General features: G+C 65.2%; 2 protein-coding genes across 10 annotated transcripts; one reads left to right on the plus strand and one right to left on the minus strand.

Annotated features, from left to right (window-relative positions):
• Positions 1-1,909: 1,909 nt before the first annotated feature.
• On the minus strand, positions 1,910-12,529 carry POLM (DNA polymerase mu). 5 transcript variants are annotated; one of them, XM_073324846.1, is made up of 13 exons: positions 11,868-12,529; positions 10,562-10,809; positions 9,213-9,423; positions 7,926-8,106; positions 7,709-7,798; positions 7,283-7,453; positions 6,683-6,754; positions 5,453-5,573; positions 4,907-5,039; positions 4,568-4,628; positions 4,041-4,274; positions 3,534-3,613; positions 1,910-2,208 (listed from the first exon to the last, which is right to left on the minus strand). In XM_073324846.1, the coding sequence occupies exons 3-13, from the start codon at positions 9,392-9,394 to the stop codon at positions 2,004-2,006; spliced, it is 1,530 nt and encodes a 509-aa protein (XP_073180947.1). In that variant the 5' UTR covers positions 9,395-9,423; positions 10,562-10,809; positions 11,868-12,529; the 3' UTR covers positions 1,910-2,003. The 5 variants fall into 5 exon arrangements, with proteins under 5 accessions (XP_073180947.1, XP_073180948.1, XP_073180945.1 ...); XM_073324847.1 differs by having other exon boundaries at positions 4,086-4,274; positions 4,526-4,628; XM_073324844.1 differs by having other exon boundaries at positions 4,526-4,628; positions 11,868-12,526.
• On the plus strand, positions 6,236-25,664 carry LOC140903496 (N-acetylglucosamine-6-sulfatase-like). 5 transcript variants are annotated; one of them, XM_073324841.1, is made up of 13 exons: positions 6,236-6,487; positions 17,624-17,683; positions 18,272-18,475; positions 19,700-19,765; positions 20,416-20,514; positions 21,603-21,767; positions 22,094-22,176; positions 22,675-22,793; positions 23,012-23,115; positions 23,449-23,550; positions 24,069-24,179; positions 24,748-24,855; positions 25,157-25,664. In XM_073324841.1, exons 1-13 carry the CDS (start codon positions 6,404-6,406, stop codon positions 25,298-25,300), a joined length of 1,449 nt encoding a protein of 482 aa, XP_073180942.1. In that variant the 5' UTR covers positions 6,236-6,403; the 3' UTR covers positions 25,301-25,664. The 5 variants fall into 5 exon arrangements, with proteins under 5 accessions (XP_073180942.1, XP_073180939.1, XP_073180941.1 ...); XM_073324838.1 differs by lacking the exon at positions 6,236-6,487 and adding an exon at positions 10,236-10,419; XM_073324842.1 differs by lacking the exon at positions 6,236-6,487 and adding an exon at positions 12,042-12,293.
• The last annotated feature ends 944 nt before the right edge of the window (positions 25,665-26,608 follow it).

Raw genomic sequence — 26,608 nt, forward strand, 5'->3', positions numbered from 1 at the left:
CTCCCACGTGGGAAACTCCCTGATGTGGCCCTGCTCGGCGGATCATTGCCCGAGCAGGGAAGGCTGGCCTGAGGCCTGGGCACTATGTGGGCCCAGCGTGGGGAGCTGGCTTGGCACAGAGGGGGTAGGGCCCTGTGCGGACAGAAGCGAGAGCCATGGGGGCCCAGCACCAGGGTCTCACCCCATCCATTGCTGCTCGGCCAGGGTATCTCCCGCCCCACTGATTGCCCCTCTGCTAGCTACAGCCTTGCCCAGCGAGCCCAGCCCCTCCCTGCAATCACCCCCTGGCCCCGCTGCCCTCTGAGTGCGCCTTGCCGGGCCACCCCAGCTCACTGCCACGCTCCTGGTGCTGCCCGGGCCCCATACCCCCCACGGCTGGAGGAGACGCTAATGGAAACGGACCAGGAGCTGCCTGAGACCCCCCCACCGCATCAATAATGCAGGGGAGCAGCTTCCAGGCCGGCTCACAGGTGACGCTTTTCACACTTCGTTATCTGCCATTTCCGCCCGACTGGCCACAGAGGGTGGCACGGGGGTGAGGACAGGCAGCCAGCTGCTTACCCAGCCACCATGCTGCCACAGGGGCTGAGCCCCTCCCCCACCTCAGCAGGGTCAGGGAAACTGAGGCACAAGTCGATAGCACTGATTGCCAAAGCCACCAGGGGTGTGATGCCAGTGTCATTCATAGACATGGTGCCCCATGTCTTGGGAGCTCCAGGCCAAGGGACTTGCCCACGGCCACTGCGATAGAACCTGGGCCACAGACAGCAGGTCAGGAGTCAAGACCTCAGCTCTGTTCCTGGCCTGTAGGTGGTTGTGGGCATCACTGCCCCCCCGTGCCTCAGTTTCTCCATCTGTCCACTGGGGCTCTGAGCCGCCTGTGGTCTCTCCAGCCCGGGAGCTCCTTGGGGCAGGGCACATCTCTGTGCAGCGCTGGTCACCACGGGGCCCTGGTCTGGGGCAGCCCCTCCAGGGTTACTGGGACAACAAGGGTAGGGACTGGGAACTGACCAGGAGCCAGGCTGTCCCTCCTCCCAGCACCCACAGCTTGGGCCCCTCCCCCCTGGCCTGGCCTGGCCCACTCCCTTGCAAAGCTGGGGCCAAGGCCCAGTGACCCAGGAGGCTGTCAGAGGCCCCAAGGGGGCACAGGGCCACGGCCAGATGTGCAATCCCACCCCTGGACCCCAGTCCCACCAAGGGTGGGGAAAGAAGCCCCCATCCGTATGCCCAGCCCATAGCCCCCTCTCAGGGCTGGAACCCAGGAGTCCTGGCTCCCACCCGGCTCCTCCCACCCTGAAGACAGCCGGGGATCATGTGCTCGCGAGCACAGTGAAGGCCCTGGGGACCTGGCCATGGTCCCCCCATGCAGAGCAGCGGTGGCAGGAGGTGCTGAACCCTGACTGACCCCCGGGGGGGCCCTAGGGGCAGACACAGCCCCCCCAGCCAAAAGGGCTGGGTTTGATGGGGCGGGGGGCAGCTTGTGATGGGGTCATGGTGGGAACCACCATGAAATATTCATAGCCCCGCTGCATGCCTGGCACAGAGCCCAGCCAGCTGGGCCCTGGCAGGAGAGACAGAGATACCAGCCTGGCTCCCCGACTCCTGGGGAAGTGGGGCTGGGCACCCCCATGGCACCACTGCGGGCCCCCTCCCCTGAGCCATAGGAGCCAGCTGTACACACCCCTGGACCCCCCCGCTCCCTGGACTCCCCCCCCCGCTCCCTCCCCCCTGAGCACCCAGCAGTGGGACTGATCCCTTCCCCAGGGGACCCCATCCCTCTCCTGCTGCCGCGGAGGTAGACAGAGCCCTGCTGGCCAGGGGCGGGGGGGACGCACCGCAAACAGGGGCCACGACCTGCAGAGCTGCTAGTGTCCCCCTCCCCTGAACCAAGCAACCGGCCAGCCAGGAGTGCGGGGAACACGGGGCCGGGGGTTTATTGATCAGCCCTAGGGCGCTGGGCACAGACGCGGGGGGCTCAGTCCACAGGCACCAGCCTGGCTGGGTCACTCGGGGAACACACTGGAGGCAGCCAGCACGGGTGGCAGTAGGGGCCGTTTCCAGGGCTGGAGAGGGGATTCCTGGGCAGTGAGGGGTCTCTGCGGGGGGCACGTACTCCAGGGTTCAGGCATTTCTCTGTGCGGGGGGCACATACTCCAGGCCCAGGTGCTGGAAGATTTCTTCTTCGGACGCAGCGGGTAGAAAGAGGTTCTGGAAGGAAAGAAACCAGCGCCCGAGCTGACAGCGGCTCCCCAGGGTGATCGCAGCCGGCAGGGCAGGGGACGGGGGGTCCTTACGCGGCAGCTGGAGCCAGGCTAATGCAGACCCTGCTACCGCACTGCTCAGGCGACGTCCCGCCCCGGAGCTACCATATGCCGGCGCTGCACACCCGCCCGCGGGGCTGTGCCAGGGGAGTTCAGCGCTGCACAGGGAAAGCCCCTCTGATTGGCTGCCCTTCCCCAGGAGGCGGAGCAGTGGGGAAGGCAGCCAATCAGGATGGTTACAGGAGGCGGGCAGAGTGTTGCCCCACCACCCCTTGCGAGGTATAGGAGTGTTTTGGCAGGGGGAGGGGAACAGCCAGCATCACTCCGCGGGGCTGGGGGAGGAGAGGGGGCAGAAAGAGACCCGCAGCTTTGGGCAGCTCCACCCCCTCTTCCCCCTGTGACCAATGGGTAAGTCTGCCCCTGCCCCCCGCCGGGACGGGCAAGGACCCTGGTGCTGCAGAGGGGAATGAGGGGGGCAGATTCGCTGTGGGCAGCAGTGGTGGGGAGAGCAGAGTTAATGAATGGGAACGTCGGTGGTGGGGAACAGCTGGAAGCTCCCTCGCCCCCTGGCACCAGCAAGAGCCCCTGTGGGGGGCCAGAACTGGGCACCGGCAGCCCCCCGCCACACGCCGGCCACAGCCACCATCACCCCCCCGTGCGCTGTACACCACACAGCACCGGCCACACCGACTGTCCCCCATCGCGTGCTGGGGATCTCAACAATCAGAGTATCGACCAAGCCACACGCACCCCGCGCTTTCCTGGGGCCGGTGCTCCCCGCGCTGCCAGGCTCAGCCACGTTGGTGCTACCCCAGGCGTACCGGTGCTGTGCCCGTGGGCCAGGCAAGAGGGACCGCGGATTTCGCTACCCCTCTGAAGTCAGGGACCCTCCACCCAGGCCCCTGTAGATCGCTGGGCTGCCTGCGACTGGGGAGTCGGCTGAAACCAAGGCTGCGGCTCAGCCCCACCGGCTCATGCAAGGCACGGCAGGGAGCAGGCGAGAGGGCATCTGGGGGAGGGCAGTGCCAGGGCCTGCAAGGGTCATAGGTAGGGCCCAGCACCTGGGTGTCCCTTGGGTGGGGTAGCGAGGGCCTGGGGATCCCTCCCGCAGAACAAAGGGTGCAACCACCTGCCCTGGGGTGGGCTCCTCTGGGTGCCAGGTCTCTGCAGGAACGTCACCACCGGGGGCAGGATCGAACCCCAGACTAGGCTTCCCCGGACCCGTCCATTCAGCCCTGTGTCCCCACCCACGCCTGGCGCTGCTGTACCTGCCTGGTGTCGTACAGGGCGTGGCTGTTCAGGACCATCTTCCTCTCACGGCTGGCGAAGCGCCGGAGCTCACGCTCGAAGTGCTGGGGAAAAGGGCACAGACCCCGGAGTTACCGCCGGTCGCTCGGCAGGGACTCGGAGCCTGAGGTCAGGGCGGGGCTTGGCACGGAGGTTCTGGTTCAGACCCAGCTGGGAAGCGCTGACCTGGGTTCGGATCTCAGCTCCCCTGCACATGGGGCATCTGGCCCACTGGAAAGAGCTGTTTGGATCCAGATTCAGAGCGCAGCATGGGTGGGGCAGGGTGCGCTGGGCTGGGATCTAAACCCCCCGGCCCCCTGCCGCAGGGTGGGACAGGCTCAAATCTAGAACCCCACCGCAGCAGGGCTGGGCCCTAGAACCCAAAGCCTCCCCTGTAGGGGCTGGCTCATCTCTGGCACCTGCCACGCCTGCATCCGGAGGTCCGGCCCTCGCCCATGTCTATCGGCTCCCCCTCCCTGGCCAGTCACCTACCCGGGAGCCGGTCCAGCCAAGCAGAGCGAATGGGAACTGACTGACCGGAGCCACGACCAGGTCCACCCTGACGGCCTTCCAGCCTCGGGCAGCGCCCGGGCCCCCCTGCACCTCCAGACGGAATATGGAAAAGCACCTCTCGAATCGGTCCATGACGTCCCTGCCCCCGAGCGGCTCAGGGCCCTCCCGGAGCCCGTAGCTGTTCTCCTGGCTGTGCTGATAGAGTATCAAACCCTGGGGGTGGGGGGAGAGCACGCACCTCAGCCACGTGGGGTATTTCCAGGGCCACCCACCCCACCCGCCTAGTGCCGACCCCGAACCACGAGCTCCCAGTCGCCTCCAAGAGCCCAGGGAGAGAACCCAGGTGTCCTGGCTCCCAGCCACCGGCTCTAACCGCCAGACCCCACTGCCCTCCCAGAGCCGGGATCTCTCCCCCGATCTGAGGTCTTTAAAAAATGAACCCTCAGGTCCCGCCCCTCCCGCACCTGGCTGTCCAGCCAGCTGACGACGCGGCTCAGCAGCCCCACCTCTCTGCCTTCCTCGGGGTGTGTGAGGAGAAGGTCGACGTCATGGCCACGCGGCTTCCCCCTGCGCGGGGAGAAACGGACAGTCCCTCAGCAGCACGTACGCCCCAAGCCAGCAGGGATTCCCCACGCCCAGCGGGTTTAAGAGGCAGGGGCCTGTCTGGCTTGGGGCTGGGATCCCCCCGGCACAGGCCGTGCACGCTGGGGAGAGCACAGCCGCACACACGCGCATGCTCCCAGGGAGACCTGACGTTGGTTCTTTCTTTGCCATTTCCACTCGGGAGGCAGCAGGGTGGCAAGCTGATGCCCCTCCCCGCAGAGAAGGGCCCCCCAGCCCGTTACCGTCTGAACCCGCCGGCCAGCGTCACTGAGGCTCCGGGCAGGAACCGCTTCACTGCCTCCTGCACGGCCCGGCTGGTGGACTCTGCCTCACTGCGCTCCACCGGGGTGTTGAGGTCGCCATAGTGCCGCAGCCCTGCGGGAGAACCACCGGAGCCGTCGCTCAGGATCCCAGGGCCCGAGTCACCGGCCGGGAGACGGGTGCCAGGCTCCCTCCCCGCGCCCTGCTGCATGGGCCGCGCCACGGCTGGCCGTGAGGCTGCCGGGCTCAGTGCCTCCCGTCAGGAGCACACGGCCACCACGGAAAGCTACCGGGGCCCACAATACCAAACCAGCAGCAGCCCAGGTCCAGCCCAGCTCACGTCTCCCTGCCCCCGGGCACTCGCCCCTCCCACGTCTGCAGAGTCCAGGCCAGGGCGTTGAGGGCCCGTGTGACAATGCCAGGCAGCGTGGGCCGGGAACGAGAGCCTGAGGGACCCCCAGCGGGCATCCATGTCCAGCAGCCTCGGGGCACAGCCCCACCCTGGTGCTTCTCCCGCAGTTCCTCACCTGCTTGCTGCTGCCTGGTCAGTTTGGTGTTTCGCTCCTGCAGGTCCAAGAGCGTCCGGAGCCCCTCCTGGTACCACCGGCTGGCCGTCCTCACCCCAACCCCGAAAATCTTGGTGAAGAGCTGCGGAGACAGGAGCCAGACGGTGCTGGCTGTGAGTGAACCCGTGCGATGTCACCCCCTAGCGGCTGCACTCGCAGCTGGGATAAAGCAGCTACTACTGGTGGCAGCCACGGGAGCGCTCCTTTAGCTTAGGAAACAGAGTTAGAGGAGCTGGGAGCTGTGTGTCCTGGGCCCTATACTGCTAACAGGGATCCCCCCTTCAGCTCAGCTGGTATCTCTACCATATAATTAACCTGTCAATCAAACACCTTACGGCTCCAGCCTGTACCCAGGAAGGGACCCTCACCGAGAGGCTGAAAGAGACACGCCGTGAGGTCCAGTCATGGCTGACCCATGGTGCCATCAGGAGGGAACCTGTCTGAGCCTTTTCAACACCACGGCCCAGGCCCATAAACCCGCTGGAGCTGGCAGGTGGTTAAAGCAGCCACCAGAGGGCAGCCGGGAGCAGCCGCTGAATCCCCAGCTCAGAGACCCCCACTTCCGAAACCAGGCCCAGCATGTGGCCCACCCTGGCCCCAGCTCAACCCCCTGCTCAGGATCGAAGGCTGGGGCCTCCAGAGATTGCCTAGCTCAGCGCCCGCTGGACCAGCCAGGGCTCCGGGGGGCAGAGGCGGGCACGTCTCAGGGCTCCAGGCCTGGCCCGGGGCAGGCGTGAGCTCAGGGGGAGCCGTGTGGGCAGACAGGGTGGACAGAGCTGGCAGAGCGGTGGTAACAGGGCGGAACGAAGCTCCACACGGGAGGATGAGGCAGCTCGGGGCCGGCGCAGGAGATGGAGCCTAGAGAGAGCGATAGAGACGCCAGAGGAGGGTCCCCAGGGGGCAAGCAACACGATGGAGCCAGGAGACTTGGACTCCAGCATCTCTGTGAGGGCTGCCGAGTCGGAGCCAGTCCCCAGCTCCAGCCCCTCGGCACAGGTTGGCACCTTGCCCCTCTGGGGCAGAACCCACCCTCCTTGCCCACCCACCGAGCCCCAAGAGAATCCCCACCGGCCGTGAGCAGCATGGGGCATGAGACACTCGTTCCCAGTGGCAGGGGGCAGCAGCCAGGGCCCACGAGCCCCCCGACCCCACCAACAGCACCCGGCCCCACACCCCTCCCGGCTCTGGTACCTTCATAGTCCGGTATCTCTCCGACAGCTTCACTCTCTCCACCTCCGTGCAGACGCCATCTTCCAGCACATCCTGCCCGAGAGAGACAGCCCTGAGCCCAGCGCCTGGCCCTCCCATGGGGCCGGAGCGGTGCCCTCAGCCCAGCCCCTCGCTGCAGGACACGACACCCCGGTGCCAGCTCCGACCTGGGACAGCCAGGGGCTGCGGGGCACTGGCAGAGCTGGGGGGCAGGGAAGGGATGGCAGGGGGCTGCAGGTTGTGGCCGAGGGGCACTGGCAGAGCTGGGGGGCAGGGAAGGGATGGCAGGGGGCTGCGGGTTGTGGCCGAGGGGCACTGGCAGAGCTGGGGGGCAGGGAAGGGATGGCAGGGGGCTGCAGGTTGTGGCCGAGGGGCACTGGCAGAGCTGGGGGTCAGGGAAGGGATGGCAGGGGGCTGCGGGTCAGGGTTGGGGGCACTGGCTGAGCTGGGGGGCAGGGCAGGGATAGCAGGGGGCTACAGGGTCTCTCTGGCTCTCTCCAGTTCAGTACCCCCAGATCAGGCCTCCCCCCCCCCCAGGCCTGGCTCCTGGGGGCCCTGTGGGGCTAGCCAGGGGGGAGTTACCTGGATGACCCGCCGGGAGTGCTCCCCGATGCCAGGCAGAGACCCCAGCTCCTCCAGGGCGCCGAGCCGGCCGGGCAGGGCCTTCAGCACCGAGGCTGCCCTGGTGAATGCCAGGCTGCGCCCCTCGCTGCCGCTGAACCCCGCCTCCTCCGCCAGGGTCTCCAGCGCCTCCTGGGACAGAGCAGAGTCACTGAGGGCTGGGGGAGCCAGGGAGCCAGACTCACCCCCCCACCCGGCACCGGGAACTGCAGCTCAGCCCCATGGCAGCCAGGGGAACCCCAAGTGCCTCCGAGCACCCCCAGGACCAATCCCCCCCAGCTTTTGCAGCAGGCCCTGCCACCTCCCGCCCCTCCCAGCTTCAACGCCCACCTCCCCTGGCCGTAGTGCCCCCCCAGCCCCTCCCCGGCCCCGTGGGGCAGCCTGTACCGTCAGCGGCTGGTTGCTGTGGAGAAGCGGGGTCCGGCGCTGGCAGGCGTACGGTGCCATCTGCCGCCCATGCGGAGCCAGCTCTGCCACCTGGGGTGGGGAGCAGGGAGGGTTTCAGTGCCAGGAACCCAGGAGACCCTCACCCTGCCCAGCCCCCAGCATGCCCCGTCTCCCCTTCCTGCTCAGGGGCCAGGAGCCCCCCCACCCCCCAGCTCACCCTGAGGCGGTGCCGGGACTCAATCTCCACGGGCCGTCCGGCCCCCATGCTCTCCGTGAACCAGCTGATGTCCAGCAGGGCGGGGTCCCCACCGTCACCGCACTCCTCCCGCTGTTGCTCCAGCCACTGGGCCACCTCGGCCCCCGAGTTCTGCTCCGACACCACGTGGGTCACCGCGGCGCTGGGGGGCCACCACCGGGTGGGGGAGAAAGGGATGAGAGGGGGCGTCAGGCTGGGACCCCAGGAGGGAATCGGGGGAGCGACGTGAGTCTGGGGGGCTTAGGCTAGGACGGAGCATGGCTCTGCCCTCCACTTACCCCACGCCTGGGCTTTCCACCCCACCCGCACAGCTCCGCCTGTGCCCCTCACTCCCAACCCGCAGCCCCCTGCTAGACCAGCCCTGGGGTTCCTCACCCCACCCCCACTCTGCCAGTGCTCCTCACTCCTGACCTGCAGCCCCCTGCAACTCCAGCCCTGGGCTCTCCCCAGCTCTGCCGGTGCCCCTCAATCCCCACTGCAGCTAACCCAGCCCTGGACTCCCCCTGCACCCACAGCTCTGCCGGTGCCCCTCACTCCCGATCTGCAGCCCCCTGCCAGCCCAGTGCTCTCCCCAGCTCTGCCGGTGTCCCTCACTCCCGACCCACAGCCCCTGCCAGCCCAGCCCTGAGCTCCCCCGGTGCCCCTCACTCCCAACCCACAGCCCTCTGCTGTCCCAGCCCCGGGATCTCATGGGGAGAGAAGAGACCCATTAGATTTTTCCGAACGCCCCTCAGTACCAGCTAAGGGGGATCTAACCCACCGGGACCCAATAGCCTTGCCCAGGCTCAGCTGGATCCACCAGGTGCCACACCAGATCCGGTGTCCCAACCAGGCCATGTCTCCCTCCCGTGTCTCCCCACTCAGCCAGGGGAGATCAGGCCAGGAGCAGCCCTGGGCAAGCCTAGCGCCATCAGGGTGCCCCTCCACTCTGGGCCCCAGGAACCCCCGGGTTGGGGGAGGGGGGTGATGGGTGACGAGTGAGTGGGGGAAAGGGGCGCAGCCAGGGCCACCCCTGCCTTGCGGGGAACCTGTCAGGTCCGGCCCTTCTGGGCTTTGCCAGGCCTCGGATTCACAGGCCCCTCATCCTGCCAGGCTGGCCAGCTGCTCTCCCTGCCCCCCAGTTGGATGCCCTAGGCTGTGGAGGGCTGCAAGGGGTCAATGAGGTGAGGCTGGCAACAGCCATGGGGTCTATGGGGCGGTGCCCCATCTCCCCCTTGTCCCGGGTCACCCACCCAGGTCCCTTCTCACCTGTAGGCCCTGTCCACACGGAAGCCCTTGGCCCGGGCCAGCTGGGTGAGGAAGGCCCTGCGGCTGGCACCCATCCGCTTCTCCACCAGGCACAGCACCACGTCGGGGAAGCGCCCAGGCCCTGGGGGCCCGGCTGGTGGGGACGGGGCCCTTCTCCTCTTCTTCAGGGGCACCAGGGCCATGGCCCCAGCAGGACCCCGGGCGGGCTAGGCTGGGGGAACACGGGGGGGGGTCAGGGACAGTAGCCAGGGTGCCCCACACAGCAGGGCCCCCCCAAAACTCAGCAGGGTCAGGGAGTGGGGGCGGGGGCAGGCCGTGGCTGCGGGGAAAGGGTAGGACTGGCGGGCTATGGGGCTGGGGGGAGGGCTAAGGGGGGTCAGGGCTGGGGGGTCACCAGGGGAGCTCTGGGGGAGGGGATTGCACGGGGGTTTATGGGGGGGCTGGAGGAGGACAATGGGAGGGGTCCCTATGGGGGGCCTGGAGCGGGGGGGGGAAGCTATGGGGGGAGGGGGCCTGTCCGCCCCCGGCCCAACCTGCCCAGAAGCGACGCGTGAGCCTGAGGCGGAAACGCCCCCGCTCCACGTGGGTCAAAGCCGGGCGCAGCCACGCCCCTTATGCAAATATAGCCACGCCCCCTCCCGCGCTCCTGGAGGTGCCGGGTCGTATTGGAAACCCGGGAGTTGGGTGGGCACCGCCCACTGCTAAAGGACCGCCCCGTTTGGGGCGGGGCCGGGGCGGGGCTTGCCGGGGGCGGGGCCGGGGCGGGGCATGGGGGGGTTTGTGCATTTGCAGCTGTCATATGATCGGCAAAGTTGCGCTTCCTGGAAGTGCGCTGGGGGCTCGGTGCTCGGCGCTGGGCAGGGGCTCGGGGCTGGGCTCGGCGCTGGGCAGGGGATCGGGGCTGGGCTCGGCGCTGGGCAGGGGTTCGGGGCGGGGCTGGGGGCTCAGACCTCGGCGCTCGGCGCTGGGCAGGAGGCTGGGGGCTCGGCGCTGGGCAGGGGGCTGGGCCAGGAATTGGGGCTGGGCTCGGGGCTGGGTAGGGGGCCGGGACCGTGCAGCCTGTGGGGGTCGCAGCCCAGCCATGGGGCACCCGGCGAGCTGGGATGCCCTGCTGGTGCTGAGCGCCGCCTGGCAGCTGGTGCTGGGGGGCCCGCACAACATCGTGCTGATCCTGACTGATGACCAGGACACGGAGATCGGGGGCATGGTAAGTGCCTGGGGCCGCCAGCCCCTCCCTGGCCACAGGGCGTGGCCACCGTTACTGCCAGCGCCCCCCCCATGCTCCCCGTGTCATGGGCCCCTGTAACACGGTCACACGTGCCACGGGCCCTCCGCGCTGCCAGCCTCACCTGTGTGCTTCTTGTGCCACGGACCTCACAGCCCCTCTAGAGACCTGGTGTTTGATCCCAGCCCAGCCACTGAGCAATCCTGGGCAAGTCACTTCCCCACCACGTGCCGCAGTTTCCCCTTGGCAGGTGGATGATGGTCGCTACTCCATGAGCGAATGTCCGTGAGCGGTTCAGGGCTCACAGTGCAGTGTTATGACCCACCACTCCTGGGTTCACTGACGTGTCGACAGGCTTCTGGAATTCGCACTCTGTGGCGTTGGAGGGTGGGAAATTGCCCCTCTGAGTCGAACGCACCTGAATTCTCCACCCCCCTTTGTGCCTAGCCATTGGCCCCCTCACCCGGACGCTGTCACCTGGGGCTCTCAAAGGTGGGTCAGTATCGTTATCCCCGTTACAGAGGGGAAACTGAGGCACTAAGAGGGACTTGGCCGTGGACTTGCACAGTAAGTCAGTGAAAGATCTGTGAACCCAGGTGTCCTGGCTCCCAGCCCCCTGCTCTAACCACTAGACCCTACTCCCATACTCTGTACAAGCCGTTTATGCTCGAGGGGTGTAAATGCCTGGGGGGAACCCGGTCCGTCACTCGTGACCCACAGCACGTGCCACTTCCTCCTTCCACTTCTGGTTCTGCTCCTCGGCTCCCAGGGCCGAGCTGGCTGTTACCCCAGTAACACAGTCACGCGTCCTGCGCTGCCAGCCCCACCCGTGCGCTCCCCGTGTCACGGCCCCTATAACATGGTCACGTATGCCACGGGCCCATCCACGCTGCCAGCCCCACCCGTGCGCTCCCCATAGCACTGGGCCCCTGTAGCACTGATCACACAGCCATGGCATGGTCCTGTGATAGTCGCCCCCCTTTGTAAAGGATCCGTGGCTGCCGGGCCCCTGTGAGAGCTGGTGCTCGCTGTTCTGCCACGGCTGGGACCCCTCTTATAAGCTAAGACTGGGGGTGCAGCTGACGCGGTTCTATCCCCACTGCTAGATGGAGCCACGTTCCACCCACGGCACAGGCCCGGGGGCGCCGATCGGGGCCACACTGCATGGCTATGCCATGGCTTAGCCGTGTCACGGGCCCTTGGGGACACAGTAAACACACAATGCGCAGCCCAGCCCCACCCACACCACTGCCTGCCCCACCGCCCAGCCGCGCCACCCACCCCCGCTGCAGTGGGACTGACCCAGATAGTGCCAAACTTCCCCTAGACAGGGCGCTCTCCTGGAGCCAGCAGAGCTGGGTTCTAATCCTGCCTCTGTTGGTGGCAATGGGCAAGTTACTTCACCGCCCTGGCTCAGTTTCCCCTCTCACCATGTGTCGGTCTTGCCTGTTCAGACTGTGAGCTCTTCAGGGCCGGGCTGTCTCCCAGAGGGGGGCTGTGTCCGTACTGATCCCCGTCAGGGCGCTGGTCGGCCCCAGCCTGGCGGTTGTTTTGAGTCGCTGGCGCATGACAGGAGCTGGGGTGTTTGGCGCGTTCTGTGCAGCTGCGCAGGGTTTATTATCGCGTGGTTAACCCCGAAGCAGCTGGCAGTTCACACTCGGAGCTGGTGGCTCTGCTGACCCCGGGGGATGCAGGGGCTTGCCCGCATTTGGAAGAAAAGCAGGATCCGAATTGCTCTCCGAAGTGCAGTGCTCCCCGTGGATGCATGGTGGGGTCCGTCTGTCCCAGGAGGGCACGGAAAGCCTGCAGCTGGGCAGGGTTGATGACTGACCATCATTGGCATGTTTGGGAGCTTGGTGAGCAAGCGGGCCTGATGGAGGGAGGGGGCTGTCCAACCGTCGTGGTGGGAAGGGCGGGTCTCATGGTTAACCTCACAGCTCCTCTAGAGACCTGGTGTTTGATCCCAGCCCAGCCACTGTGCAATCCTGGGCAAGTCACTTCCCCACCACGTGCCGCAGTTTCCCCTTGGCAGGTGGATGATGGTCGCTACTCCATGAGCGAATGTCCGTGAGCGGTTCAGGGCTCGCAGTGCAGTGTTATGACCCGCCACTCCTGGGTTCACTGATGTGTCGACAGGCTTCTGGAATTCACACTCTGTGGCGTTGGAGGGTGGGAAATTGCCCCTCTGAGTCGAACGCACCTGGATTCCCCACCCCCCTTTGTGCCTAGCCATTGGCCCCCTCACCCGGACGCTGTCACCTGGGGCTCTCAAAGGTGGGTCAGTATCGTTATCCCCGTGTTATAGAGAGGAAACTGAGGCACTAAGAGGGACTTGGCCGTGGACTTGCACAGTAAGTCAGTGAAAGAGCTGTGAACCCAGGTGTCCTGGCTCCCAGCCCCCTGCTCTAACCACTAGACCCTACTCCCATACTCTGTACAAGCTGTTTATGCTCGAGGGGTGTAAATGCCTGGGGGGAACCCGGTCCGTCACTCGTGACCCACAGCACGTGCCACTTCCTCCTTCCACTTCTGGTTCTGCTCCTTGGCTCCCAGGGCTGAGCCGGCTGAACTCCGAGGGGAAGCACCCGGTGTCCTGCCGGCTGGGACGGGAGCCTTTCCTCCAGTGCAGCAGGCATTGGGCTGAGGCCACGCTGGGCCAGAGCCTGTCTGGGAGCTGCCGGGAGCGTGGTGCTGTGTGTCAGGTCACCTCTATGCCGGGCGATCGAACATCAATCCTTCAGGCACCGCCTTGCCCTCGCTGACGCGCCAGCCTGGCTGCTCCATACCCTTAACACCGCCAACACCTGTGGAGGCCAGAGCGTGAGGGGACACGCTGGGGGGACCGATCCTGCTCTGGGCGCCGCAGGGTGGACGTGGCGACCAGGGACCGCAGCTTGGAGCTGTGCTGGGTGACTCCAGCTGAGGCTCTGCCCCCGATCACCTGGGTCGCGTAGGGGCCTCTACGCGATTCTCTCACCTTGGCACCTTACACACATCACTCCAAGGCCCCAACCCTGCAGTGAGCCCCTGGTGGAGACTCGCTTGCTGGGTGGGCGGTGGGTGCAATCCAGAGGTGCCAGGTGTGTGGGCCGGGGAGTTAGAGCAGGGGAGAGCAGCCTTGGGGGAGCAGCAGTCACCCCCCTCCTCTCTCCCCGTCAGCCCCTCTGGGTCCAGCAGGCTCTGAGCCCAGGGGCCAGGGCCTGATTCTGGTGCGTTGCCCCCGGGGTGAATCACGAGTGACAGCCCGGGAATCGATGGAGCAGAGCCAGCGGGGGAGGGGAATCGCACCCCAAGGACCAGGCAGGGGACAGTGGCTGGGCCCAAGTCGGATTTGGATACTGGTGTCAATCTGAAGTGACTCTGGATTTAGCCCAGGCTGGGCTCTGAGCTGGCCCTGCCCTCAGCCCTGCCCTCAGCGCTGCTGTTTAGTATTGTTCTCATCACGAGGCTAGTCATCCGGCACCCGGCCAATTGCCCCACCGCCAGCCTTGTGCAACCCCCTCCCTTCCCCCTGTGCAAACGCTGGGCTGAGCAGAGAGGTCAAGAGATCAGCGCCCGGCCCTCCCCCCTCCAGGCTGCTCTCCCCTCCTTCCTGAGCTGGGGGTGTCACGGCTCCACAGGGTCCTCTCCACGGCTCTGGAACAGTCCCTGGCAGGACCCCATCAGTGTGTCAGCCCCCCGAGGGTCACACTCTCACTGGGGCCAGCCCCTCAGCTTCCCCGCCTCCTGGGACCGACCCCCAGAGCCTTCAGCACCCCGGGGTCATGCCGTGAGCTCCCTGCAGCGAGCCGAGTCCCCGGGTTGGAACCTGAGGGAGACTTGTACCCCCAAAGGGAGCACTGCACCCCACCTTCCCTAGACTGTGGTCACGCTCAGCCAGCGCGGTAGGAGCAGTCGGGGTTTATTTGGTGTCTGGAACACAGGGTGGAAAGTCCTTGGTTAGCACAGGGAGCGGAAAGTGACAGCCTGGTCCAGCAGGGTCAGCCCAGAGCCCTCTGCCCCCTCTTTGGTGCCAGTCCAGGAGAGACTCCTGCTTCCCGCAGCCCCACACTTAACACCCCTACCTGGCCCCTCCACAACCCTTTGTTCTCCAGCTGCTCCCACCCAGCTGGCTTCCTGCAGGTGGTGGGGGTGGGTGGGGGGAGTGCCTTAGTTGCTAGGTACCAAATATCCAGGGGAATTGGAGTGGTCATTGTCCTTTCAGGCTCTGGATCTCTGCAAACAACCTAGTCCCACTACCTAGTAACCATGCAGCACATGAGGAAACTGAGGCACATACACTATCCATACAAAATACAAAAAATGCCCACTTTGTCACAGGGAGATTCCCCTTTCCGGCTGGGTCTCTCTCTGCTCTGGTCTGTCAGCCCCCTTGTGCAGGTCGAACCCCAGGCCCTCAGTGGGGAAGCATCAACTCTTCGAGCTAGCTGCTAATTAGCTGGTAGCAGTAGTCGGTTGTTCGCCTCTGATGCAGAACAGCCCCAGTTGCACCCCACACGGTCACACCCGCCTCGCATGTGCGGCCACTGCAGCCCCATGTGCTTTAGTCAGACACAGGGTTTTGTGCTCAGGGCAAGTGTACAAGGTTGCCTGGCCTGCCAGCCGCGGCTCGCGCCCCAGCCCGACCGACCCAGCCCTTAGAGCCAATCCTTATTGTGTCCAACAGGCCCAGCCAAGCGATCTGATGGGCCCGTCAGATCATGGGGGTTCCTAAAGCACAAATGAGACACACCAAGCGTCTATGAAATGTAGCCAGCTCCGGGGTGGAGCGTAGCGGGCAGAGATGCCAAGGGAAAGCCTGAGCATTCCAAAATGACCGGGGGTGTCTCAGAGCTCTCAGGTTTAAGGTCTTTCCCCTTTAACGATTCCACATTTATCGCTAACCCTAATTGCTGTGTTCTATTGAGTTGTTCTTTATACAGCACCATGCGGGGCGTGGGGGGAGGGAGAGGGGGGATATGGTGCCCGGTTCCTAAGCAACTGACAGTCAAAGTGACACTTTCCAGAGCAAAGGGTAGCTCTAGAGGAATCACCGCAGTGAATCAGACCAGGGTCCATCTGGCCAAGCTCCAAGGAGCTCCCTGTAGAGTAAATTCCTTCCTGACCAAGCTGGGAGAGGTTGCAAGTGCTTTGGAGGACAGCATTAAAATTCAAAATGATCTGAACAAACTGGAGAAATGGTCTGAAGTAACTAGGATGAAATTCAATTAGGACAAACGCAAAGTACTCCACTTAGGAAGGACCAATCAGTTGCACGCATACACACACATGGGAAGTGACCGCCTAGGAAGGAGCGCTGCGGAAGGGGAGTCTGGGGGTCATAGTGGATCACAAGCTAACATATGAGTCAACAGTGTAACACTACTGCAAAAAAAGCGAACATCATTCTGGGATATTGTCAGGGTTCCTTCCCCACTCTGAACTCTAGGGTACAGATGTGGGGACTGGCATGAAAGACCCCCTCAGCTTATTCTGACCAGCTTAGGTTAAAAACTTCCCCAAGGTACAAACTTTGCCTTGTCCTTGAACAGTATGCTGCCACCACCAAGCATTTCAAATAAAGAACAGGGAAAGAGCCCACTTGGAGATGTCTTCCCCCCAAAATATCCCCCCAAGCCCTACACACCCCCTTTCCTGGGGAAGGCTTGATAAGAATCCTCACCAATTTGTACAGGTGAACACAGACCCAAACCCTTGGATCTTAAGAACAATGAAAAATCAATCAGGTTCTTAAAAGAAGAATTTTAATGAAAGAAAAGGTAAAAGAATCACCTCTGTAAAATCAGGATGGAAAATACCTTACAGGGTTTTCATATTCAAAACACAGAGGATCCCTCTCTGGGCAAAACCTTAAAGTTACAGAAAACAGGAATAAACCTCTCTCTTAACACAGGGAAAATTCACATAAACCAAAAGATAAACTAATCGGCCTTGCCTGGCTTACCTCTACTGGTTGCAATATTGGAGACTTGGATTAGGATGGGTTGGAGAAGATGGATTTCTGTCTGGCCTCTCTCAGTCCCAAGAGAGAACAACCACGTAAACAAAGAGCACAAACAAAAGCCTTCCCCCCACCCAAGATTTGAAAGTATCTTGTCCCCTTATTGGTCCTTTGGGTCAGGTGCCAGCCAGGTTAGCTGAGCTTCTTAATCCTTTACCAGTAACAGGAGGTTGCCTCTGGCCAGGAGGGATTTTATAGCGCTGTGTACAGAAAGGTGGTTACCCTTCCCTTTATATTTATGACAGATGTATTAGCAGGAGTGTTGTATGCAAGACACGAGAAGTAATTCTTCTGCGCTACTCTGTGCTGATTAGGCCTCAACTGGAGCATGGTGTCCAGTTCTGGGTGCCACATTCCAGGAAAGACGTGGACAAATTGGAGAAAGTCCAGAGAAGAGCAACAAAATGATGAAAGGTCTAGAAAAAATGAGCTATGAGGGAAGATTGAAAAACTTGGGTTTGTTTAGTCTGGAGAAGAGAAGACTGAGCGGGGGAGATGATACCCGTTTTCAGGTACATAAAAGGTTGTTACAAGGAGGAGGGAGGAAGATGGTTCTCCTTAACCTCTGAGGACAGGACAAGAAGCAATGAGCTTAAATTGCAGTAAGGGTGGTTTAGGTTGGGCATTAGGAAAAATGTCCTGTCAGGGTGGTGAAGCCCTGGAATAAATTGCCCAGGGAGGTTGTGGAATCTCCATCACTGGGGATTTTTAAGGGCAGGTTAGACAAACACCTGTCCGGGGTGGTCTAGAGAATACTTAGACCTGCTTTGAGTGCCGGGGACTGGACTAGATGAGCAATTAGTGGCTGGCACATGCCCTGAAGCATGCGGGTTTATAAAGGTGTGTTCTGTCTAATGAAACCATCAATGTCGATCATACGCAGGGAATGGCTAATTCTTTTTTTTAAATCCGGCTACAGTTTGAGGGCTGTATGATACCCAGCGGCAGTGAGTCCCATAGGCCATTTCAGAGATTCTTGGGCTGTGCTGCTATTAAGGAAGAGGGGGATGGGAGTGTCTGATTTCCCTTCTCTAGTCTTTCCACTATTTTATATGCCTCTCTCACCTCCCCACGCCGCCGTACGGACTGGTCCGTCTGTTCCCTGTCTCCATGAAGGGGCGGGCGCTGTTCTGTCCCTGCCACATTGGGTTCACGGCTGGTGACTGGTTCCGTGTCTCCTTACAGACTCCGATGAAGAAGACGCAAGCCCTGATCGGCCAGGCAGGTGTCTCCTTCACCCATGCAGTGAGTGCCACGACGCTGTAGGGACACCCCCGCCGGAGACCGGGCAAACTGGCCCCCTCATGGGCCACGCCGCATGTGCCACGGCCGGCTCATGCACAGCTCTTCCTCTGGTCTCCTGTCCGTGTGGGGCAGGGGGACTGGCCGGGGACAGAGCCAGAGAGCTGCCTCAGGAGCTGAGACCACGGGAAGGGGGAGCCCAGACAGCACTGGTGGGGCAGACGGGGGCTCCCTGGCACTGGAGATCAGAGCCCCTCATGGCCTGGTCACCGGGACCCCAGCCTGACACCCACTCGAGGCCTTATGACCCAAAGGCCTGGTACGTCCCAGTGGGAATCCCCCCACCCCCCTTTTCAGCGGCCCAGGAGTGGCCTGGCTGCCTGACCAGAGTCCCCTGCCCTGCCTGTGCCCGGGGGGCCCTGCCAGCCCTCAGCCAAGTGTCCGGGACAGCAGCCTTTGTCCACCACTGCCTGGTGCTGATGCCAGGAAGGGGAGCAGGGGACAGGCCGCCCCTCCCGGGCCGGGGGATGGGCCTGCAGACCCCCGGGAGGGCTGCTGCGGCCGGGGCTGAACGTCCGTCTCTTGCCCCAGTTCACAGTCACGCCCCTGTGCTGCCCCAGCCGCAGCAGCATCCTGAGTGGGTGCTACCCCCACAACCACCTGGTGAGGAACAACTCCCTGGAGGGCAACTGCAGCAGCCTGGCCTGGCAGAAGAACCAAGAGCCACTGGCCTTCCCCGTCTACCTGCAGAGGCAGGGCTACCAGACCTTCTACGCCGGCAAATACCTCAACCAGGTAACGGGCCCCCACTGGCACCATGGGGCCGCACACCCGAGAGACCTTGATGCGTGACAGGCCATGGCCAGAGTGCTATGGCTGGGCAGGGAGTGGGGCTAGTGGTTAGAGCAGGGGGCTGGGAGCCAGGACTCCTGGGGTCTATCCCCAGCTCTGGTAGGGAAGTGGGGTCTAGTGGTTAGAGGGGAGGCTGGAAGACCCAAGACTGAGCCTGCTTGAGTTGGAGAGTCCTTGGGGTGGTGGTGGGGGGCCTTTGCTGCCTGCCACCTCTGTTCCGGGGGCCCCTTACTGGTGGTGCTGGCTGGGCAGGGGCTGTCGCTGGCCACGCGCTGGGGAACACCTCCTTGCTACAGCCCAGGCGGCTGGCAGGGGACCCTAGTGCCCAGCTCCAGGGGAGGGCAGGGGCCACTTTCCGCTTTGAACGCCCAGGGACTTGTAGCCGCTGAACCAATGGGATTTTCGCCACTGAGTTCAGTGTGTTCAGGATCTGGCCTGGTACCAACAGGGTGTTGCTGTTTGGGGCAGAGGGAGCAACCAGGAGCTCCCTGGCACATCCCGTCATCCAGCCACACGGTAGGGCCCCAGCTGGACCCTGCGAGAGCAGTCAGGGGCTTCTGAGCTGACAGTCCCAGGGAGCTGGGGGGCTGGGTGGAGGCCGAATTGAGACAGCTGTGCAGCAAGAGGGAGGAGCTCAGGGTTGGGCGCTGGACCACGGTTGCCTCCCATGGGCTCTTTAGTGCCTAGGAGCTTCGCCCAGTGGTTTTGGAGCCTGGGGGCTGGGAGCCAGGACTCCTAGGTTCCATGCCAGCTCTGGAAGGGGAGTGCAGGCTAACGTTTAGAGCAGGGAGGGTCAGGACCCCGGGGTCTACTCCCAGCTCTGCTGCTGACCACATGTGCAGGATTGCACATAGCACAGGCCTCTCTGCCTCAGTTTCCACAGTGAAACGTGAGGCTAGTGACCCAGCCCTGCCTCACGAACAGGGCCATGAGGGTAAATGGATCCACCTTTGGGAGGCCATGGGACGCTGTGTGGATGGGGCCAGAGAGGTGTCTGTGTGGACACCCCGAGCATTGAACCAGGAGGCCGATGGCCCCGGGCTGTGCTTGGCTGCTGCGGCTTTCCCATCGCTGCCGGGGTTGGGGGGTCAGAGGCAGGAGCTTGGTCGGTTTCCTTAGTCCTCTGAGCAGTGAGCGTGTGTAACCGGGGCCTCTCCCCCTTTGCAGTACGGACACCCCGCGGCCGGAGGCATCCAGCATGTGCCCCTGGGTTGGAAGTACTGGAACGGCCTGGTAAATGCCAGCTCTGCCTCCCGGCAGCCTTTGCGCTGCATCTCGCGGCTTGCTCTGACCCGGGAGGCCTGGAAATTGCTGGGCCTTGCGGGGACCCGGGGCAGGTGGATGGTGGCCCCAGGTTGCTGCAACCCCTAATCGGTCCTGTCCGTAACCTTGGGGTTGGGGGACCCAGGACTGAGGCCTGGCCAGGAGCCAAGGTGATGGGCTGCAGAGGTTTAGCCTGGATCTGTTCCCTGCTCCAAAGAGCTCCCAGCATGCGTGAAGAGATGTGGGGAGAACATGGGGGGTGATGAGAGAAGGAGCAAGTGCCTGTTGGACCCTAGTGTCCCAGCTAAATCTAACCAAACAACTGCATTTTGTCTCTTTGGTGTCTCCCCCAGCCCTTGGGATTCTCCTTCCCGCCTCGCTGCGGCGTCCCTGTGCTCAGGGACCAGCAGCCACGCTTCACCCCAGAAGTGGCCGCACTGTGGTTGCATGGTGGGGTGGTGAGCCCCTCTGGGACAGAGAGTGACCTGTAACAGCCAGTCTCCACCCCCTGCAGGGTGCCGTGGGCGGGTGGGGCGCTGCGAGGCGGGGGCAGCTGGGCAGTGAAGGTGTGGGGGCTGCGGGTAGGCAGGGTGCGGCTCACCCCTGGGGCTGCCCCGCAGGTGGGGAACTCCCGCTATTATAACTACACCCTGTCGGTGGACGGGCAAGAGGAGCGGCATGGGCATCGCTACCAGGACGACTACCTCACGGATCTCATTGTGAGTCTCTGCCCCACGCCCGCTGGCCAGCCCCGGCTAGCTGCCACGCTGACCTCGCCAGGGGCTTGGAGCTGGGGCTGGTCAGGGGCCTGTGATTCCCACCCAGGATTTATGCTACAAACTGGGGCTCCCTCAGCTGGGCGTGGGGCCGATCGAGGGATAATCGAGTCGCCAAGGTGAGGGGGTGTGAAAACGGCCCAGGGGGTCGGCCAGCTAGGGCCGTGGTAATGGCTTGCGGGTCGTCTGTAGTCAGCGTCCTGGTCCAGTCGCCCCGTCCCGGCACCATGGACCCTGGATGGAGCGGGAGCGGAGAAGGGCTGCGGGGAGCCGATCTTAGCAGGGGAGCCCAGACAGCTGACTAACGCGGCGCCGGGCACAGGGTTCGCACGGTGGTAAACAGGCAAGGGGCCAGCGGGGGCTGAAGCTGAGAAGGGTCCAGCTGCCCCAGGGAGGCGCTAGATGAGTGCCCGACGGGGCGGACTGGACGGAGCTGTCCCATTGCCCATCCTTCTCGGACTACATCTCCCATGATGCACTGTGTGTATGCTCCTGTCACCCTGCTCCACCTCCCCTCAGCAAGAGAGGAGGCTGTGGAGCATCATGGGAGATGTAGTCCAACTGGGGAGCCCAGCCCACGGGGTGGGGGGGACGGGTGCCTGAACTGCCGCTCCCGGAGGCACCACGTCGTCATTGCCCGTGGGCAATATTCCCCATTTCGGCTTTTTGACAAAACTTGACATTTCCTAGGAACGCCCCTCCCCCGCACTCCTCCCATCCCCTCCCCCACCCCTACCCCTCACAGCCCTGAGTACCCTTCCCCACCCCCATGTCCCTCCCAGCCCTGCCCCACCCCGCCCCACCCGCCTCTCGTGGCTGCCCAGTAGGGGTGGGGGAGGCCTCCGCAGAACCCCATTGATCCCTGGCTGGAGTGGGTGCTGTGGGGTGACACAAGCCTCCCCCACAGCACCGCCCCACCCCCACTGGCCCACAGCTCTCCACCTCCATCCCCTCCCTGGGTGGGTCTGTCTGTCCGGCCCCCAGGGCTCTGTCCCCCCACAGCAGCAAGGTCTCTGCCCTCCTGCCTGCAGACCAACCGGAGCCTGGAGTTCCTGCAGAAGTGGTCCCGCCCGCCCTTCCTGATGGTGCTGGCCCCGCCCGCCGCCCACTCCCCGTGGACCGCGGCACCAGGCTATGCCACGGCCTACAGCACCACCAAGGCACCCCGGGACGGCAGTTTCAACGTCCACGGCAAGGTGAATGGGGACGAGGCCCCCGCCACGCACCGTGCCAGCATCCCGCAGCCCTGCCGGTCCCTCGCGGGGCCAGGGTGGGGGTGGGTCTCTCCCCTGGCGCGGCCGATGCCCCTGTCACGGGGGTCCGTGGGCTGGGGGTGTGACCACGGGGCTGGGCTCCAGGAGCCCACCGTGTGCTGCAGCCCTGCTCCCAGCACCGCGGCCAGGCAGTCCCCTGCGCTGTGACGCCCCCTCGGGGCAGAGGAGGTTACTGCGGGGGGGGGGCGCAGCCCCAGGCTGGGGAGTCGGGGACGCTTCCCCCCATGACCGCCCCCTTCCTCTTGCAGGACAAGCACTGGCTGGTGAGACAGGCCAGGAGCCCCATGGCTAACACGTCCATCGAGTTCCTGGACAAGGCCTACAGGGAGAGGTGAGGGGCCGCACCCCGCGCGGGGGTCAAAGGGGGCCCAGTGCAGCACAGGTCGGAGCCGGAGGCAGCTGAGCTGGCTGGGAGGGGGCAGGGTTGGGGGACTCATTGGGGGAGGGGACCGGGAGGGGGTCAGGAGATGGCCCAGGGATGGGGAGGGGCGGGTGGCCCTGCCTGGCTTGTGGGGGGGTTGAGGATGTTGTAGAGAAGGGACCGCATTAGTCTGATCTGGGACGGGCGCGGGGACACAGGCCGGGGGGGCCTAGGGGTCTGGTCGAGGATGGGCAGGGCCAGGATATCTGCAGGGGGACCACGGATCTGGTCTGGCCAGAGATTGGTGGCTCTAAGGGCAGAGGGACCCATCGTGGTGGTGGTCTCGCCTGGGGAGGCAGGGCTGGCTGGGGGCCGGAGGGGGAGGGGTCCCGGCCCAGGGTGCAGCAGCCCGCGTGGGAGCAGGTCCCTGGCTGGGGGCTGGGGCCGTTAACCCCTGTGTGCCCGCAGGTGGCAGACTCTGCTCTCGGTGGACGACCTGGTGGAGAGGGTGGTGGGCCGGCTAAAGGCCCTGGACCTGCTGGCCAGCACCTACATCTTCTACACCTCCGACAACGGCTACCATGCGGGTGAGCCCCTGGCCACCCCTCTGCAGGGCAGTGCCCGGGCTCCCTCCAGCACGGCCTGGCCTCGGACCCAGGCTGGGGCCGTGGAGCCGGGCCCGCGGGCTCAGCACGGAGGGGCTCCGGTTTTAGGGGTCACTGGCTCCATCCCCGGGGTCCCTGCAGGCAGTGGGGGAGGGGGCTTCCCGGGTGGGTGCAGGTGCTGACCCCTGCCCTCCCCGCAGGCCAGTTCTCGCTGCCCATCGATAAACGCCAGCTGTACGAGTTCGACATCCGGGTGCCGCTGCTGGTGCGGGGGCCGGGCATCAAAGCGAACCAGACCCGGTCGGTAGGTGCCCCCCGCCCCGGTGGGCAATGCTGCTGGGGCTCATGGGAAATCTGGGTTCCTGTGCCCCTCGGGGGCCCTGTCAGTGCCCAGAGAGTGGCACAGTCCCCCCCCCGTCCGCACGGCCCTGCCCTCCTCAGGAGCCAGGACGCCTGGGTCCCATCGGCCCTGCTCTGGGTTAGCCCCTGCTCGTCACGGCCAGCCGGGAGCTGGGCTGGGTGGGAACGGAGCAGGCGGGCGGACGTACTGGAGCCAGGGCAGGGACCAGGCCAGGGCCTGCCCTCCCCACGCCAGCCCCAGGACGCACAGTGATTTGTGCCCCTCTCCCCCGCCCAGGAGCCGATCCTGAATATTGATCTGGGGCCCACGTTCCTGGACATTGCCGGCCTCAACGTCTCGCAGACCGCCATGGACGGGCAGTCCTTCCTGCCGCTGCTGGTGACGCTGCCCGGGCCACCGGGGGGTGGCGAGCAGGGGCCTGTGGGGGGAGCTCCTGGCGACCCTAGCCTCTTCCAGCAGGGGGTGCTGGAGGGAGCGGGGCCGGGCAAGGTGCTGGCTGGGGGCTCCATGCAGGGGGCGCTGTGGAGAGTGGGGCAGGGCTGCCCCAGACTCTCCCAGCAGGAGGCGTTGCGGGGAGTGGGGCAGCCGCTGGCCGGGGGGGCTCCATGCAGGGGGCGCTGTGGGGAGCGGGGCAGCCGCTGGCCGGGGGGGCTCCATGCAGGGGGCGCTGTGGGGAGCGGGGCAGCCACTGGCTGGGGGGCTCCATGCAGGGGGCGCTGTGGGGAGCGGGGCAGCCGCTGGCTGGGGGGGCTCCATGCAGGGGGGCGCTGTGGGGAGCGGGGCAGCCGCTGGCTGGGGGGGCTCCATGCAGGGGGCGCTGTGGGGAGCGGGGCAGCCGCTGGCTGGGGGGGCTCCATGCAGGGGGGCTGGTCTAACCACCGTGTGCTTGGCCCCAGGTGACCCCGGCGCAGCCCAGCGCGTGGCGGGCGGATTTCCTGGTGCAGTACACAGGGGAGGGGTTCCCGGACGGGGACCCAGCCTGCCCGGCCCTGGGCCCAGGGGTATCGGTGAGTCCGTGCAGGCCGAGCCCCGTTGCTGCCGGGGGAGCCGGCGTCACTGTGCCCGGGCCCACGGGGGAGCCGTCAGGGCCAGGCCTCCCCTGCCCCGGCCTGCGGTGCCAATGCAAAGCAGCTGATCTCCACACAGTGTCGTTTGCAAACCCTGCCCGGCCCTCCCTGGCCCGCAGGCACCGTGCCTGGCCCTGCACAGAGCCAGCGCCCAGGGTGCCCCCTCTGGCATCTTCCCTCCCCCCTCCAGACCCCCATCGCCCCTCCCTCCTCCTTCCCAAGGGCTTGCCTTGTGCCCAGAGCTGGCTCCCGGCCCCAGTACATGGACTGGGGGCCCGGCTGTCTGTGCGGCACTGGGGGGGGGCTTGCACCCCATAAGGACAGTCTGTCACAGCTCAACCCAGCTGGCTGTTGGGGCTGGGCCCCCCTCTGGGGAGTGATGGTCAGAAGGCCGGGGGATGGGTGGGTGGGTCCATGGTGAAGGAGGTGTTGGGGATGCGGGCGGACTGGGGGGTCAGCGGGGGCAGAAGAGGCTGTAATGCACTGACAGTGACCCCTGGCCTCCCAGCAATGCTTCCCCGACTGCGTGTGCGAAGACGCCTTCAACAACACCTACGCCTGTGTCCGCGCCCTGCGTCCCCACGGCCTGCAGTACTGCGAGTTCGCCGACAGCCAGGTGAGCCAGGCACCGGTGCCCCCACCCGGGCCCCAGATGCTGCAGCCACATGCCCCCTGCCACAGCGCCCTACACTGCACGGGCCGGGGCCTGCCCCCTGGCGACAGGCAGGGGTGGAGCCGGGCAGATCTGGGGGGCTGGCAGGGGGATCTGGGGCTCCGAGGGCGTCCTGGGTCCGACCCCCAGGGAGGCCGTTGCCCATGGAGCCCCCTGGTTTGCCCAGGTGCTCTAGGTGGGGCAGGTGGGGTGCAAGTTCCCCGGGCTCCGCCCTGCTCCTTGCTGACCGGTGCGGCTCCTGCAGGCCTTTGTGGAGCTGTACAACCTGACCGCCGACCCCCAGCAGCTCCGCAACGTGGCCCAGAGCGTGGACCCCACCCTGCTGGAGGCTTTGAACCAGCGGCTGATCAAGCTCCAGGCCTGCGCAGGGCCCAGCTGCCGGGCCTAGGGGCGCCCGCCCCCCGGCTGTGCCAGGAACCCTCCAACGACTCAGCGCACTCCAAACACCCGGGCTCGATGGGCCCTGCCCCCTCCCGACCTTGGCCCCTTCCCAGGTTGCCCAGAGCCCAGCGCAGGATGCCAGGGGCCCCAGGGCTGGACAAAGGGGCTCCCCCCGTCCGAGTCCCCCCCATTTGCTGCCCCCCAGACTCGGGCTCTACCCTCAGGGATATTTCCGTCTTCACCCCAGTTTGTAGGTGTCCCAGCATCCCTGCCCCTGCTCTGCTGATTCCTCTGGCCCTGGAAGCTGCTGGGGCCCCCGATCTTCCCCCCACCCTGTGACATGAAGGTGAAATAAATTCTGGTTCGTAGAAGGGGCTTGGGTGTTTGTTTGCGGGTTCCTCCCTGGAGGCTCGGCCCCGTGGGACGGGGCTCGGCCCTGCCACCCCACCTGGGCTGCTGGTGAGCCAGGTACCCCGTGGGCCACCCAGACCCTCCTCAGGGTGCAGGAACCAGACTTCCCCCCTCCACTGCAGACCCCTTCGACACCTTCCCCACCTTCCAGCCCCATTTCCCACAGCCCCAGGTCCTGGGGTCTCGGGAGGCGGCAGGAGGAAAGGGGTACGAGGGGAGGGCAGATTCTGCTCCTGCCTGTCTCCTCCCTCCCTTCCCATTGCTCATGCAAATCCCCAGCACAATGTGGGTTTGTGCCCTTTGGGCCATTTGCATCTGAGCAGCTGCTGGGCTGGAAGGGCTGGGCTGTGTCTCCCAGCATGGTGAGTCCAGGGAGCGCTGGGGGACTTGGGGCTCGGAGAGCAGGCCCTGCGGGGAGCAGCTCCATGCAGGGATGGCTTAGGGCTGTGAGCACCTTTGGATTCCCTGACCCGCAGCCCCCTGCCCTGGGCTCCCCGCAGCTCAGCCGGTGCCCCTCACTCCCGACCCACAGCCCCCTGCGAGCCCGGCCCTGGGCTCCCCACCCCACAGCTCTGACGGTGCCCCTCACTCCCCACAGCCCCCTGCTAGCCCGGCCCTGGGCTCCCCACCCCACAGCTCTGACGGTGCCCCTCACTCCCCACAGCCCCCTGCTAGCCTGGCCCTGGGCTCCCCACCCCACAGGTCAGCTGGTGCCCCTCACTCCCCACAGCCCCCTGCTAGCCCCGCCCTGGGCTCCCCACCCCACAGCTCTGACGGTGCCCCTCACTCCCCACAGCCCCCTGCGAGCCCAGCCCTGGGCTCCCCACCCCACAGCTCTGCCGGTGCCCCTCACTCCCCACAGCCCCCTGCTAGCCTGGCCCTGGGCTCCCCACCCCACAGGTCA

Source organism: Lepidochelys kempii, chromosome 26 (assembly GCF_965140265.1).
Source record: "Lepidochelys kempii isolate rLepKem1 chromosome 26, rLepKem1.hap2, whole genome shotgun sequence".
NCBI lineage: Eukaryota > Metazoa > Chordata > Testudines > Cheloniidae > Lepidochelys > Lepidochelys kempii.